The 17,572-nt window shown below is 40.6% G+C and overlaps 1 protein-coding gene across 1 annotated transcript in view; it reads left to right on the forward strand.

Moving 5' to 3' along the window:
• Positions 1-17,572, forward strand: part of Usp46 (ubiquitin specific peptidase 46) — a 59,745-nt gene that overhangs the window by 21,597 nt on the left and 20,576 nt on the right. The window contains 3 exon segments of the mRNA XM_047566705.1: positions 2,510-2,590; positions 5,567-5,780; positions 7,133-7,362. Coding sequence (XP_047422661.1) covers positions 2,510-2,590; positions 5,567-5,780; positions 7,133-7,362 — 525 coding nt within the window.

A 17,572-nucleotide genomic window follows, 5' to 3' on the forward strand; every position in this document is an offset into this window, starting at 1 on the left:
ATGTTTCTCCTGGGCTCTAAGCCATATATTCTAATTTTTCTTGAAAAATGGCTGTGGGTATATTTAATGCACATTATTTACATTGGATTATGATCGAAGGGTAACTTAACTGAAACTTTTTAGTGATTTTTGTCTGTACCATAAAATCCTGCCATAATTTAATGTTATTTCAAAAATTTTGCCTTGTAAGAGGCATTACATTAGTCAGTCTCTCTCTCTCTCTCTTCTCTCTCTCTCTCTCTCTCTCACACACACACACACACACACACACACACACGCGCGCGCGCGCGCGCGCGCGCGCACACAGACACAAAAGAAGGAAAGATATTGAAAGTACCTTACCACAAATGAAGATTAAACTCAAAGTCACATCACTCATTCTCAGATGATGGGTGAAGGAACTTAGATTGGTGGGACAGCAATAAGGACCTAGAAACCAAGTGGAAACAGGATATTGGTGGGGAGGGGTTACTGTTCCTTTTGCTTAGTTTTCTTTTTTTTCTTTTGCATTTAATGTTTTCTTGGTGCCTAGTGGCCATTTTCACTAGTTCTCAGCCTACTTTTTGGCCATTTCTTCCTGTGAGAGATGCTAATTATGAGTTAAGAATAAGTAGTAGTAGCAGATTTTAAATTGTTTTTATAATAAAATATGTCTTTTTAGCTGGGCACCACAGTGCAGGTCTGTAATCCAGTGGCTCGGGAGACCAAGGCAGGCAAATCACAAGTTCAAAGCCAACCTCAGCAACTTAGGGAGGCCCTAAGCAACTTAGAGAGACCCTGTCTCAAAATAAAAAATAAAAAGGGCTGGGGATGTGGCTCCGAGGTTAAGGACCCCTGAGTTCAATCCCCAGTACCAAACAACAACAACAACAACAACAAAAGTGTTATCTTTTTATCTATCTGTCTGTATTCAGCTCTTTGAGTTTCTGTGAGCAGAGTCTTAAGTGATAGCCTGAGAATTTAAGAAGGCTACAGAGTTAAGGAAGAACAAATGGAGTTTGATCCAAATCATTCCTCAAACTTCAACTGGTCCTTCACATCCATGAGCTCGACTTCCATGGATTCAGTCAACCACAGGTCAACAATTGCAAAAGAAAGTTTCATCTGTACTGAACACGTACAATCCTTTTTCTTTGCTTGTTTGTTATTCTCTAGACAATACAGTGCAGTGACTGTTTATGTAGTACTTACGTTGTGGTAGGTATAAATAATCTAGAGATGATTTAAAGTATACAGGAGGATGTGGGTAGATTGTGTGATAATAGTACATTATTTTATAGGAGGGATATAAGCATCTGTGCGGGAGTCCTGGAACCAGTCCTCGCAGATTATGAGGGGCCACTGCACTTACCGTATTGGAGTGAACTCGGTCACTTCCTAATCCCAGCAGACGCATTCAGGCCTTGGGGAGTAATGATAATCCATTGCCAGTGACTGTCCCTTAGTGGAGCTGGGTCAGTGTTTTGCCAGGTAGGATCAACCTGTGTAGCATTTGTTTAAGGTCAGGGGCTTCTGAGTGTGACTCCTGATTTTACCCCGTGGCTCTACCACTTCCTCACTGGACTTGTGACGGATTCTTCAGCCCTTCTGAGTTTTAAGTTCTTTGTCTGTTAAGTGCAGTCATATTAGTGCCTCATCTGTCAGATAGCTGTAAGGATGAACAGCAGTGTCCCTGGTACACGCTGGGAGTAACCAGTAGCTGTTATTATTCCCATGCTAGAGGGTCTCCTGGCTTACCAATTTGATGCGTCTGAGGACTGTTAGTTTTCAAATTGTATTTCTCCAGTATTCATGATATTCTTTGGGGGCATTGCCCTCTAGGTGTCCTCCCTGACCTCTCCTTGAAGGTGCAGCTCTCCATCCTCTGCTGCCATATGCCTCTCCTCCCCCTCCCCGCCCTCCCATCCCTGCTTCCTGCTTGTTCTCCATTACACTTGCTGGTGTTCGCCTCCAGTGCACCACACTCCTAATGAACTGTCCAGTGCTCGCTTTGTGTCTCGGGCCGTCTTCATCTACCAAAGTGGGTCCTCCATGAAATCAGGCACTGCGTCCGTTTTGTTCTCCCCTCTCTTATCGATGCTAGACCGAGACCAGAGTCTGGCTCAGTGGGCATACAGTAAATCCTCATCAAAACGAAGAACTTGACTTTGAAAGTGGTAATATATTCCTCCGTGCCATGTTTTTAAAAGCCTCGGCAAGCCGTCTAGAATGATGATGTTTTATTCAGAAGTTCTTAGCAATAGTCTGCTCATTGGCCTGTCTCACACCTCCTTTCCTGGTGGAGGATGACGGGAGCCACATAGAACAGGGCTGAGTAGATGAAGAAGAATAGAGGCGACATCACTACCGAACCTGCTGTCTTCTTCTGACACCTTTTCTTTCAGCACAAACATCCCCAGCCTGTCGACCAGGGGAGGAGAGGCTTGTCTCTGTAGCAGACAGCTTAAGTTTCATCTTGTTTTCTTGTGTATTTCACATGCAACAGAGCTTTTGTTATTTTTTCTTTTAGGGCACCAATGCCTCTGCTCTGGAAAAAGACATTGGTCCAGAGCAGTTTCCAATCAATGAGCACTACTTCGGATTGGTCAATGTAAGTATTTAAAGTGTACTATTTTTATCAATTGTTTTAGAGTACCTGATGCAACTCTGCTGCCATCTTCCTCATTACCAATTTTTAAATAATTGTCAATGTGCTTTAGTTAGTGGAAGTGACGCATGTTGGAGAGGGGGCATTTTAATCTATTTTTGGAAGTTTTAAATTAACTGTCCCAGAAAAAAGGATTTAATTACGACATTATTGGGTCAGATTCGAATGCCCCCTGCCCTGTACTTTGAGGGATTTCCTTTGCACACATAATCTCCTGGTGATTTCGTTAGCCTTTGTAGCCAAATCTTCTTTTGCATGTCCTCCTTTATTGTGGGGCGAGCTCTCCAGGCGGACTTTGTTTCTGTGTGTATCAGTATAACCGGAGTTCTGACACTGTCACCGTCTCATCAGCAGTGACCAGCCCATAATGTAACCTGTAGAGTGCCAGGAACAGCAGCAGCTGTGAGGAAGAACCAGCACGTGTTGCTCAGAATTGCTTGGCCTTACTTCCCTTGCACTCTGCAGAAGCTCCTTGTGTCTGACTGGACTTCCAGGCTCTGCTTCCTCAGTAGCTTGATGACAAGCAAGGAGCAAGGCAATGTTACCCACCCTCGTGAGCTTCCTTCCTCGCCCGATCCTGACTCTCTGGGATGGAAGTTTGAAGTGATGTCAAGTGTTAACTAATAAACACACGGTTTTCTGGAACAACTGCTCAGCACCTAGGCTGTCAGTGCCCAGGTCTAGTCGGTGTTAGGGTAGGCTGGAAATATTCTCTGCAAGTAAAGGCAGCCTGGGATATAACAGAAAGAACAGTTGTTCCAGGGCAGTACAGACCTGGGTTGGAATTCTGCCTCTGCTGGTCTCTAGCGGTGTGATCTGAACCTGCATTTCCCCATTTGTAAAGCGGGGATAATAATGGTTTCTACCCAGTTGGGAAAAGGATGAATCAGTTTCTATGTCAGACCCTGAGATGAGACTGAGGCATGTTGTGGACACTTGGTAAATTTTAGCCCCTTTTCTTTCCCAGGAGTTGTTCACGGGATCAGGGCCAAGCATTGAAGAATGTCTGGGTAAAAGTGAAACACCGAGTAGAGAGGAAAGAATAGAAGGCAGAAGGATAAATAAAGCACTGGAATATAGGGCATTGTGTGGGTGAAATACTGACTTCTAATTTTACTACAATTTTTTTAGCCTTTGTGCCCAGGGCCTCTGCTTAGTTCTGTGAAGATGGTTATTCAAGTCATGGGAACTCTGCCCTGGCTAAGGAAAATACAAATGCAGACTGCGGAGGAAAAAAGAATTAAGGCCCCTTCCTAGTTTGTGGAAGAGCTGTGTCCTCTGTACTTATTACTTGCTTCATTTATGATCCCTCATGTGGTAATTTATGGTGGTTCCAACGTCTCTGTAAAAGGTTCGTCTTCTGTTATATAATTGTGTCAAAGCAGATTAAAATATATAAAAGTAGGAAACGTTCTACCTCAGCTCTCTTGGAGATGTCATGAAGGGTGGCAGAGCCTCCGTCCGACTCTCAGGTGGAGGACCCGAGCCAACAGCCAGTCCTGAGAAGGTGTCTGTGCCCCACTGAGTCTTCCACTGCACTTTGCACTCTGAGCTGTTGATCTTGTTATCTCCTCAGGGTCTTTTTTCCTGCTTATTTCACTTTGTAGGAGCAATTCTGAAGTGATGGTCTCAGCCGTGTTCTCCCACAGAGTTGGACTTAGTCACTGGGAACCCAGTGAGATGATGATTGTCCTCTCTGTAATCATAAGCTCAGTGTGATTTTGAGAGGTATAAAATATCACTGTGTGGGTCCTAATCTGATTATAGGAGACTGGGACTTGGGCGATACTGTACTGGGTCAACTGCCACCTGGGAAGAAACAAGAGGGAGGGTAATTTAGAAGGTAAGAGGTGGAAGCTGGGAGGTTGGCTTTAGGAGACACCTCTTTGCCTCCGCTGCTCTGAAGTGAGGCATTGTGGTCTGAGGCAGTGGGCACGGGCACTGGACTCTCGAAGGAGGAAAACAAGCCCCCATTCAGTTAAGGCTGATTCAGCTGGGCAGGTGGTTCCTAGTGCCTCCATTTCTTTTTGATTTGGGTTTTCAGATTCCCTGTCATGAGAGTTTTGATGTGTTGCAATGTGGCATCTTTTATCTGGCCAGCTGCTTTTCTTGGTCTGCATATTATGTAGATTTTTTTCCTTCTCTTTTTCTAAGCACCAGAGGGTCTCATTAGACTCTTTATATAGACAGAGTCCTTATTATCATTTTAGAGATTTTTATGGGTTAGAGAAGCACCAGAATTGTATATAGTAGTCTCTCGTTATCTGTGGGGGATCTGTTCCAGGACCCCTGTTGGTGCCTGAAACCATGGGTAGTACCAGACATGTACTATGTTGTTTTCTACACATATATACCTGTGATAAAGTTTAATTTATAATAACAATGTTCTAATAGAACGGTTAAAACAGCGTACTGCATCACTGCTTGTTTCTTAGAAATGGGTTTGGAAGCATTATTAAGTAAAATGAGGGTTCCTGGAACACAAACTCTGTGGTACAGTTGGGCTGGTAACTGAGATGGCTTCTGAGTGACGTTTGGGCTGGTAGCATATACAGCGTGGACACACTGGGCAGAAGGATGGCCCACGATCTGGGCAGGATGGCACAGGACCTGTCAGGTTTCATGACATGACTCAGAATGGTTCATGATTGAAAACTGACACGTCATTTATTTCTGTCATTTCACATTTAATATTTATGGCCTGTGGTTGACTCCAGGCAGGTGAAACCGTGGCTGGCAAACCACAGATAAGGGGGCGACTTCTGTACACTTTGATTCCTTTCCCTATTGGTCAGGTGGGCTCTGATGCAGGGAAGTCTGGGTGGGTTCGTGGGTTCTGGCCTTCTCCTTCTCTCCTCCTGTTCCAGAGCTGGCTTTCCTCAGACAGTGACTTGAGCCACCCCTCTTGTCCTTTGGCAGTTTGGAAACACATGCTACTGTAACTCCGTGCTTCAGGCCTTGTATTTCTGCCGGCCGTTCCGTGAGAATGTGTTGGCATACAAGGCCCAGCAAAAAAAGAAGGAAAACCTGCTGACGTGCCTGGCAGACCTCTTCCACAGCATCGCCACGCAGAAGAAGAAGGTCGGCGTCATCCCACCAAAGAAGTTCATTTCAAGGTTGAGGAAGGAGAACGGTGAGTCGGCGTGGGAGTGCAGGATTTAAGGCTCTAGAATAAGGGATGCTGACAGTTCTGTGCATCCTAATGATGAAGAGCCGACTTTGTTTTTAAAGGGAAAATATAAGTACCATCAACTATTCAAATATTATTTTTGAAGAAAAGTCATTTCTTCTCTTAACACAAAACTGGATTGAAAATATGCTTAAACATTGAGACCCATCCCATGTTAGAATTTTTTTTTTTTTTTTTTTTTTTTAATTTACTCCATTCTGGGTGGAATCTTTGTAAGAGGAAGAGGGTCCATGGCAGCCTTCTAAGTGGGATACTCATCAGATGAAACAGGCTGATGCAATAATTGAATAAAATAGTACTATTTTCTAAACTCGTCACAAGTGATAAAGTTACGAGCATATTACCTAATCAGAGGCTCTGCTGTTTTGAAGATAATACCTTTCATTTTAATTTGCCGAGGATAATTAAAGGATATCCAGTCAATATCTATATGATAAAAATGTGCTGCTATCCCCTGATTTTTCTATCTCCTCTTTTTTGGTGGATGTTTTGCACTAATAATATTTTTGACTAGGGAATTATTTGTCTGGGCAACTTGTGTTTGTCCCAGATTCTGCTTTCCTCCAACAGACTTGCATGGTTAATCAGATGTTTATTTTACAAAGCCTTGTTCACTTTGATTGCTGTCTTTTGAAGCTGTTGTTTATATGTACTAGAATAAAAGTAATTCAGGGAGAGAAGGAAGGCAGCGCTTGCAGTCCAGTTGTGAACATGATTAATAGTGGAGTTTCATAGCTGCAGTCATCTCTTGGTGAATTGTCCTGATAGCAGGGAACGGCAGGAGTCTTCTGGAGTCATTTGTAATTTGGTTTTGGAAGACTATCAGATAATGCGCTCACACATATTCCTCATCTCCCTTATGTGTTACATTTAAGCTGCTTCCTGGCTAGCCTATGGCTTAATATGCTTTTGGGGAAGAGATTACAGGGTCCTGAAGAAATTACCCAATGAATAATTGACCATTACAATCATATCATGTTGATAATTGGTATTTTAGCAAACATATTGTCAGGTAATGTCTGTTTTTCTACAGAACAAATAAAAATTTTGCTTACTTTTTACATACGTGACTGTAGGGAGCCAGGGGAAATTTGTTCTTGGTGGCAGCAGAAAATGGAGATGAACAAAACTTTTGTAATTTACCCATGGAAGCCACATGATAGAGATGAGTATATTTGTATTCCTTACCTGCCCACCCTTTCAATATAAAAATGAAAGTATGACATGTAAAACTGGTGTATCTCTGTTTGCTTTTCAAGAACCAGAGATGGAAATAATGACCTTCTCTTTTCCAGATCTCTTTGATAACTACATGCAGCAGGATGCTCACGAATTTTTAAATTATTTGCTGAACACTATTGCGGACATCCTGCAGGAAGAAAAGAAACAGGAAAAACAAAATGGGAAATTAAAAAATGGCAACATGAATGAACCTGCAGAGAATAATAAACCGGAACTCACCTGGGTCCACGAGATTTTTCAGGGAACGCTCACCAATGAAACCCGATGCTTGAACTGTGAAACTGTAAGTATTAGGGTGCTCTTATGAAACTTGCTTATGCACATGGATGGGTGGTGCTGTGCGTGAGTGCACCATGCTGCTATAGAACTAGCAGTTCCCTTTCGCATATTTGGACACACTTACTCGTGAATATGAAACTGAAGTGCAAACTTTTAGAAGCATGGATCCATCCAAGATGTCTCGGCTAGCTAATGCAGTGATGAGGCAGATCTTTTGCAATGCTGGATTGCTTTGTGCCATGGATAAATTTGAGGGTCTAAAAATCACACTAGTGAATTGGATCACATTTATCTTAAAAAGATTTTGGTCATGTGTGATTTGGATCAGCCCATTGCCCCAATTTAAAGTGAATCAGCTGTGGTTCAGTGGGCTTGAAGTCAGAAGATCGACTCCTATTTTTCCAGAATAGAAAATTTCTGCAACAGTAAACTGGGTAGATGAGGTGAGTCACTCACAGAACTGTTTCGAGGATTGGGTGAGCTTATATGTTTGGAAAGGTCCGGCACATGATAGGTACTTAATGCTAATTGGATTTGAAAACATGTTCTTCAGAGCATGATACAGAATGGCATATTTGCTTGTTATATTTAAGCTTCGTGAGTGGCCTCATGTATTGACATTTAAGAGTCCAGTTCTGGATCCAGGCTGCCTGAGTTTAAATACTGGCTCTGACATTCTGTAGCCATGAAACCCTGTGCAAATTAATCCTCTTCTGTCTCCTTATCTCTAAATTGGGGATTATGAGTGAGTCAGAGAGAGAGAGAGAGAGAGAGAGAGAGAGAGAGAAGAGAGAGAGAGAGAGAGAGAGAGAGAGAGAGAGAGAGAGAGAGACTGTCTTACAGGCTGCTGGGAGAATTAAATGAATCAGTACTTATAAAGCACTTAGAATTATGCTTGGCACATAATATCCATACACAACATAGAAAGTCTATGGGTTCATTAGGGGTCTCAGAGTTTCTTGATATTTTCTAAAAAAAAGTGTATGATTGTGCATTTCGTGGGGAAGAGAGACAGGTGCTTTCAACAGATTCTGTAAGTACCTGTTAGTCTGGTCAGGCTGCTATGACACAATGCTGTAATGGGTGACTTAAGCAACGAAAATTAGTTTCTCACAGTTGTGGAGTCTGAAAGTCTGAGATCAGGGCACCAGCATGGTCTGGTTGTGGTGAGGGCTCTCTTTCTAGGTTGGAGATGGCTGCCTTCTTGTCATGTCCTCGCATGGTAGAGAGTGAGGAAGCAAGTTCTCCTGTCTCTTCTTTATAATGACACCAATCCCATCACAAGGGTACCACCCTACAACCCAAAGACTCCACTTCCAGATGCCATCACTTTAGGGATTTAGGGTTTCAACATCAATCTTGGGAGGATTAAACATGTAGTCCTTTACAAGTTGTGACCCCAAAATGGTTAAGAAATGTGGATTCAGACATCAGCATCTGTGTAAGGAGTGAAGACTTTTGTTTTTGGCAATCTTTCTAATGTTCTTCTCAACAGTTCTTGAATCAAGATTCTGATGTCATTGTGGAAACAATTAGAAACCATAGCTAAACAAATGGAGACTGAAAAGTACTAGTAATCTTCCCATGCAGAGACAATAAATGTGTAACATTTTCTAAAAATTGTGATTACATTAGCTCAAAGATAACCACTTGAACATTTAAAAATATATCCTGCTCAAATATTCTTCACATATTAATCTAGAGATCTTCCCATCCCCTTCTTTCCTCTTCTCTCTCTCCCATTCCTCTCTCTGTCCCTTTATACTTTCTATTCTAGTAAAATTCAAATGAATATAAAAGAATAGCTTAATAAATCCCAAGTGTTCAGGATCAGTGATTGCTAATACTTTGGCCCATGTTGATCTTCTCTCTTTTCATACACCTCCTCCCTGATCAAATGGGTTTATTTTTAAGCAAAGTTCAATTAACATTTCATTTGTAATTTCTTTGTTATTTGCATGTATCTATGAAGGAAAGAAGTGTTTTTATTTAAAAACAAATGTACAATACCGTTATCATACCTAAAAAGAATTTCTTTTTATCATTATTCACTCAGCACTCAAGTTTCTTTGATTATGATTTTTTTTTATCAGTTGGTTAATTCAAATCACAATTCAAACATGGTCCATACTTTGCATTTGGTCAGTAAGCATCCTAATCTACAACTTGCCTTCACCTTCCTCTTTTTCTCCCCTTGCAATTAATTTGTTGAAGAAATCAGGTTGGTTGTCCTATAGAATATTCCACACTATAGAAACATCCTTGTGGTGTTATTTAACATGTAGTAAAATGGCAGTGTGTTTCTGCCACATCTACCTAGAAGTCCATTCCCAAGGGGATATCCCAGCGAGACTTTTAACCGTGTGCACAAGAAGACTTGTATGGGAAGGTTGTAGCATCATTTTAAAGAATAAAGAAATACCCACATACCTGACATCTGGAGTAAGAAATGGAACACTATCAATAACTCTGAAGTCTTCCAAGTGCTTCTTTGCAATTTAATTTTTTTCTCAACCCACTATTTTCAATTTTGTATTAGTATTTGTTTTTTTCTTGATGGTTTTATCCACATACGCATGTTTATTGCTAGAAATTTAACTGTGCATGTTTATGACTTTTTTATAGATGGAGTCCTATTCTTCTGAACTTGCTTTTGTCATGGGAAGATTCAGCCATTTCCTGTGTGCAGTGTGGTTCATTCATTTTCATCATTGTGCAGTATACTGTTGTAGGAACACACCACAGTTTATTTTTCCAGGCTTTTATGTTGTGTATGGTATTTGACTTACTGACAGTGCTGCTACAGACCTTCTTGTACAAGTCTCCTGGTGCACATGGGCAAAGTGCTTCTGGGGTAGCCCTGTCTGGCATGGAGTTGCTGAGTCATAGAGCTTCCGGTTTAACTAGGTAGTGCCAAATTGTTTCTAAAGCGGTGGTAAGTTACTTTAAGAGATTATCTGGTGTTGGCCCCGCCTTATATTTTTATAATAAACCAAACTCGGTTTTTATCTTTTATGTACATGGTTAGATTTTGAAAGCCAATTTTTTTTTTTTTTTTTTTTTTTTTTTTTTTTTTTTTTAGGATTTTTGTAATTGTGTTTTATTAGTGAAATTGATTTGAATTTTTCCTTTCTCATAGTGTACTGTTTTTGGAATCAACATCCTTATGAAATAAGTTCTTTATTTTCTTTGGAAGAGTTTGTACGCAGTTTGATCTGTCAGATGTTTGCTAGAACTCATTACCTACCTTACATCCTTTAAATATATGTATGGCTTGTTTTATTGTGTCTATGAATGACCATGGAGCCTCCCCACCTTTTTTTGGGGGGAGGAGTGCTGGTGTTTGAACCCCACAGGGCCTCATACCTGCTAGGCAAGCACTCTACCACTGAGCTACATCCTCAACCTTCCCCTCCCCACCCTGCTGCTACCCCCGGTAGCCTTTGTCTCTTGGTTTCTTTTGCTCAATATCCCTCATGAGATTCATTTGCATTTTGTATGATGCTTTTATTCATTCATTGTCTTTGCATGTAGTATTCTGCTGAATGAATGTACCGCTGTGTACTAATCCACTTTAGTGTTGATGGGTATTTGGTTCTTTCCAGTTTGGGTCAATTATCAACAATGCTACTATGAACTTTGTGATATATAAGCCCTGGTGCTCATAAACTCAGTTTCTTTAGGATGTGTACATGGAAGTAGACTTACGCGTTTATATCATATGCGTATTATTGATATCATTAGAAAGTGTCAGATTCTTAAAGCAGTTATACCAGTTTACACACCCAGCACGTGAGCACTCTCATTTTTCCACATCTTCGTTTGTCCCAATATTTTCACATGTCCTTTTTGCTAATCTAGTAACTGTATCTTATTTAGTAAAAAAAAAAAAAAAAAAAAAAAATTTTTCCTGTATCTTCTGTGTAAAGGTAGAAGACACTGAGGATACAGTGAGAGCCTTGCCTTTCTGGAAGTTCCACTATGCAGACATGTTAATGACAAATGGATAATTGGTTATGTAATTACAATCACAAAATGCTGCGAAGGAATAGTACAGTCTACTCTGAGCTCATGATACAGATACCAGAACAGTGGGGCATCAAGTTTCTACATTTGTAACCAGGAAATCTGCACCACGCTGGTCGAATCCTTTTTGTTTGTCTTTTTTTTTTTTTTTTTTTTGCGTGGGGGTTGTCTTTGGTTGTCTTCGCAGTTTTAACTTGGCAGTATTCCTTGTAGATTTTCAAGAAGACCCTGATGATTGGCTTAGTTTCTCTTTTGTCTATGAACAAGTCAGCAGCCAATCCCAACAAATGCACTATTGCATCCTCAAATGTTTGTTCTGCAAAGCTATTACCTGGCTTGCTATTTCCTGGAGGGTTACCATGGACCGGGAAGCCTGGGCCAGAGGATTCCTCCAAAAACTGTGAATGGTACCATAATATTTGTTAAAATGGAATTCTAACTGTTTGTAGTTGGTCTGTGAAAGTATTTGAGGGTGTGTGGCTGTGTTTTTCTGGAGAATGGGACAATCTTAAAATATTATATATATATTTTTTCCACCCTGAAATGATTAGATGATTAGAGGCAAGAGTACTTTTTTCCTCCCTGAAGTTACTTGTATCATTCCCTCCATTTTCTTAGGTCCTTCCTGGCTGGGATCCTGGGAGTCATCTAATCCTTCTTCTGCCAGCGTCCCAGTCCCTTCTGTGATGTCCCAGCCAGTTGGTCATCAGCATCCGATGGACCCCATCCAGAGGCTGGGAACTCAATCTCCCAAGGATGCATTCCGTTTTTAGAAAGCTCTAGTTGTTAGAAAGCCTTCTGCTTTCTAAGAAAACACATTGCCCGAGGGCTGTTCCTGTTGTACAATGCAGAGGACTTGGTGTTAAGGAAAAGCCACTGTGACAAGTTTTCCGTCAGAGGTGAGGGACCTAGAGCCCTCTTTGAGGGAGGTCCCTTTGAGGATGGTCCTTGCCTGTGGCAGGCAGCAGCAGACAGAGCTTCAGTCAGAATCGACCAGACCCACAGCTGTGAAATATCTCTGTGGGACTAAACTGCCCTAGATCCTGAGCAGCAAATTAGCCCCTGGGGATGCTGTGCTGTGTCCCTCCTCAGCCTCTTTTTCCTCCATTTGTGGGAAACCCTGTGCCAGTCTTTAGGTTTTCAGAAAGCAATGATTTTGCCCCCAGGGTCTCACCCTTTGTGAACACTGCTCATGATTGCAGTGCAAATGTCAGCCAAGGGATTTATGGAGACAAACGGTTTCTTTCTGCAATAGATTTGGAGAAACTATTTTAAGGGGGTAATTCCGTGCTGACTTTTCCAGATAACCTTGATAAAGGCACTTAAGAATTGGGGCTTGGGGATTTTCCACCGTAGCTAAGTGCTCCCTGATCTATCCTTTGTTTGCTTCCTAAGATTTATTAGGCTAGTTGGAATTTAATTTTGTTGTTAATTTTTTCCTCTTTTATTTAAGCCGAGTTTTTGCTCTGTACATCTGCGATTCCTCAGTGCTTCTCCATGACTTTCAGACCCATTTACATTTGTTGCTGAAGCCAAAATGTTATTGAAGGAACTGCCATTCCAAGCACCAATTTGCAGCTCCTTATCGCTTTGTTTGCAGAGGTTCAAACTGATCTGATAGGGCATCTGAGGCCTTCACAGGCACAAGAGTGGAGCGGGGTGATGCACGGAGCTGCCATCTCCTGTCCAGGGGAGAGTCCCCGGCCCAGGGTTTCAGATAGGAGATAGCGGCCTCCTTTTTCAGCCAACCCTTTGGTACCACCTCTAGCCAGTACGCTGTTAGTTCACAGCTGAGCAGAGTGGAACCTTGTCACCAACTCAGGAAGGGAATCCAGAGATTGAGAAGCACATTTGAATATAACTTAAAATCATTCAAGAATTTGGCAAAACTCATGATTTATGTGTATGTTCTGTACATTCATTTGTTCTGTTAACTGATTTCTAATTAATTATTTTAAAATGAAGAGCAAGTAGGGTCTCTTCTGTCCCTTTTAAACTGGAATGTTTGGGTGGGAGGGGAACTCCATGCCCGGAATGGGGGGAAGAAGGAGAATAAGATGTGGCCTGTTCTTGCTGAGAGTATTGGAGTCTCCTAGTGATATATGTTTCCTTGGAGACAAGCTGTATCTTCCCCGAGATCAAATCTCTGCATGTAGGAAGAACATTTTTTTTTTTTTTCTGGCAGTTTTCTTAGGAGAGAGAAAGACAACCCCCCCATACCCAAAAAAAATTGGATCACTCATTGCTTCTGATTGACACTCTGGGGCAGGGAAAGGGAAAAGTCCAGAGAGGAAGGCTGTTCCCGCCGGGTGGATTCACCTGAGTAGCACTTTCTCACCTCTCTAAATCTAGAAGTAGTTTGCATTTGCAATTGAGAAAGGTACAGTAACTTTCTTCAGCTAGTGAATGAGATTTTTACCTTTTCTCTCTCTTCCTGAAACCATTATTAGAGAAAAAGATTTACACCTAGTAGGACAATTTTTTTTTAAAATTTTCGTGATGTTTTTCATTACAAAGCGGTGCTAGCTAACTTCTGTATGATTCCAGTTGGCTATAATCCTTGTGTTTTCTCCCAGAGAAGGTCCATTTAGGTAAAAATAAATAAACAAATAAATTACTAATTAAAAAATAGAATAACTCATGGTTTATTTAAAACAAGAATGTAAAAAAATCATTTGTATTTCTGCCACTCAGATGCCTCTGCTCATATTTAGACATCTTTTGTTCAGTTATTTTTTCATGTAGTAAATATTTATTGGGCATTTACTAAAGACTGGAAGTTATTTAGATACTAGAGATAGAACCATTGAAATAGAAAAGATGGTCCTTGCTCTTCCATTTATTAACATACATATATAAAACTCTAAATTTCCCTTTACTGCTTTAACTGCATATCACACATTTTGAGGTTATATTTTCTTTGCCATCAGTTCCAATAGTTTCTAATTTCTCTTGTGATTTTTTTCCCTTTACCCACACAGTAATTAAAAGTATGCTCTTTATTTCCAAATATTGTAGATTTTCCTAGATGTCCTGATGGCATTGATTTCTAATTCTGTTGTGGTTAGAGAATGAATATATTTAGTATCCTTTCAGTTATTTAAAATTTACTGAGATATATTTTGTGTTCTACACATGGTCTTTCCTGGTAGATTACCATATGCCCTTGAAAACAGGGTCTTCCACCCTCAGAATATTGACATTTTGGCTCAGATAATTCTTTGTTGTTGGGGAGGGGGTTGTCCTAGGCATTAGGATATTTAGCAACATCCGGGTCTTCTGCCCACTAGATGCCAGTGGCATCTGCCAAGATGTGACAATGGAATATGTTTCCAGACATTGCTAAGTGTTCCCTTAAAGCAAAATTAGTTCCCTTTTCCACCTGCCCCTGCCCCCTCCTTTGCTAAGGAGCCCACCCAGGGGCACTTGACCACTGAGTTATATCCCCAGTCCTTTTTTTTTTTAATTTTCAGACAAGTTCTTGCTGAGTTGCTGAGGGTCTCACTAATTTGGTAAGACTGCCCTTGAACTTGAGATCCTCCTGCCTTAGCCTCCCCAGGTGCTAGGATTATGGGCATGGTTCACTCACTGTAAAATTTCCCCTATCAAAAACCCCTGAATTGAATAAAATGTGTATTATGTAGTTGTTGGGTGTAATATCCTTTATTGGTCAGATATGGCAGTCGATAAAGTTATTCAGATCTTTGATGTCTTTGGCTATCTCCCCCCACCCAGCTTTTCTGTCAGCTGCTGAGAAAAGGCTGTTAAAATATCTAACTGTGTGGGATTGTCTTATTTCTTCTAATTCTGTCAATTTTTGCTTCATGAATTTTTAAACTTTTAAAAAGTGACTTTGTTGAGGGACAACTTATACACCGTGAGATTCATCTCTTCAGCGATCTTTTAGTGACTTGCTGTGTTGTGTAACCATCACCATCTCCTGGGTTTGCACATCTCCATCACACCAGTGAGACAGAGCTCTTGGATCTAGCATTTGATCCCTATCCCCTGCACCAGCCCGCCACGAATCTGCTCTCTGCCTCAGGGGTCTGCCTTTTCTGCATGTTTGATGTGCATGGAATCAGAGAACATGTGGTCTTTTGGGTCTTGACTTTGTTCATCTGCATGACTTTTTGGAGGATCCTGTGTCAGTAGTTCTTTCCTTTTTATTGTTGGATACTGTGTAGCCTCGTGTATTTTTTACACTCTGTTGTGAGGAGCCTTCCTGTTATATTCTGCTAATAAATTGACCCTTTTATCATTAGAAAATGTTTTCTTTTATTCTTATAACTTTGTCTTAAAATCTATTTTATGTGATAATAATATAACCCTTTATGTACTTATTCTCATTCTTTGCATGTCTTTGTATTTTTTTTCCCAACCATTTATTTTCAACCTGTATTTTTATATTTAAAGTTTAGCTCTTTTGGACAGCATGTAATCAGTCTAGCCTTTTTTTTTTTTTTTTTTTTTTTTTTTTTTGCGGTGCTGGGGATTAAACCCAGGGCTTTGTGATTCAGAGGCAAGCACTCTACCAACTGAGCTATCTCCCCAGCCCCTTGGTCTAGCCTTTTTAAAAAACAAGTCCATTCATCAATTTATATCTTTATTTGGAATTATCAATTCATTAATATTTGCTATAATTATTGACATATTTGGGCGTGGGGCTACTACCATTTTATTACTTGTTCTCTCAGATTTCTCTTCTCTTTTTATGCTTTTTCTTTCTGGATTATTGGAATATATATGTTTTTACAGTTCCTTATGACTTTTTCTCTTTGCCTCTGTTCTCAGTATTTCCTGTGTGTGTGCACATCGTAAGTTTCGTGGTTGTGCTAGAGATCACGATCCACAGTCTTCACTTTTCACAGTCCGCCATTGATAATGCTGCTCTTCCACATCAAGTGCAGAAGGCCTGTCAATGTGTAGGAGCACATCCTCTGCCCTCACCTTCCCTGTTCTTTATGTTGTACTAGTTATACGTATCACGTTTATGCATGGTGTGAACCCCACAGGACGATCATCTTTTCTTTAAAGAGGCATAAATATTATAAAAAAGTAAAATAAGAGGATAAAAGCCCCCAACCCCCTCCAAACAAACAAAAACTGAAAACTCACATCTTTTGTGTTCATACATCTGTTTACCATTTGGATGCTCCTCATCCTCCTCCCCTGCCCCAGCCCTGTTGCTAGAGATTGAACCCAGGGTGCTGAACCACCGAGCCACATCCCTAGCCCTATTTGATATGTTACTTAGAGACAGGGTCTCACTGAGTTGCTTAAAGCCTCACTTGCTGAGGCTGGCTTTGAACTCATGATCCTCCTGCCTCAGCCTCCCGAGGCACTGGGATTTCAGGTGTGTGCCACCACACCCAGCTTTCTTCATTCTTGTTTGAGGATCTGAGTTTCTTTGGCTGGAGGAACTTCCCTTAGTTTTTTCTTATAGTGCAGAAATTTTCAGTAATGAGTTTTTTCTTTGTGCCTTATTTTTGAAGAATTTGTTATTGGGATATAGAAGGTTCTGTTAAAGGTGTTGTTCAGACTTTTCTGGCTGCCGTGGTTCTAAGAGGTCAGCTGCCAATGGAATCGCTCTCTTCTATGAAGTCACCCTTTTTTTTTTTTCACGTGGTGCTGGGAATTGAACCCAGGACCTTGTGCTTGCAAGGGTAGCACTCTACCAACTGAGCTATACCCCCAGCCCCCCTTTTTTCTTGATGGTTAAGATTTGCCTTTTATCTTTGGATTTCAGCAATGTGCCTCTGATGTTCCTTGGCTGCCTTCTTTGTATTTATCTTGTTTTTATTTTTGGATTTATCTTGAGTACCTTGAATCTAGTAATTTATGTATTTCATCAAATTTGGGAACTGTTTAGTCATTATTTTTTCAAATAGTTAGCCTGTTCTATTCTCTCTTCTTCTAGAACTCTGTATGTACAATATTATTTTTAAAAAAGGCCCCTATTTGCTAATTTTTACTGTGATGTTTTTTCTTTATTATTTTAGTAGATAATTTCTATTGATCTGTCTTCTAGTTCACTTGCTCTTTCCTGTCACTTCCATTTTGCTGCCATTAAGTTTCCATTGTGTTTTGTTTTCCAGTTCTGGAATTTCCATTTGATTCTTTTTTTTTTTAAATTGTTTTTGTTTTTCTTCCAGGATTTTATAGTTTTTGATTTATTTATGAGTGTG

Source organism: Sciurus carolinensis, chromosome 10 (genome assembly GCF_902686445.1).
Source record: "Sciurus carolinensis chromosome 10, mSciCar1.2, whole genome shotgun sequence".
In the NCBI taxonomy this organism is placed as follows: domain Eukaryota; kingdom Metazoa; phylum Chordata; class Mammalia; order Rodentia; family Sciuridae; genus Sciurus; species Sciurus carolinensis.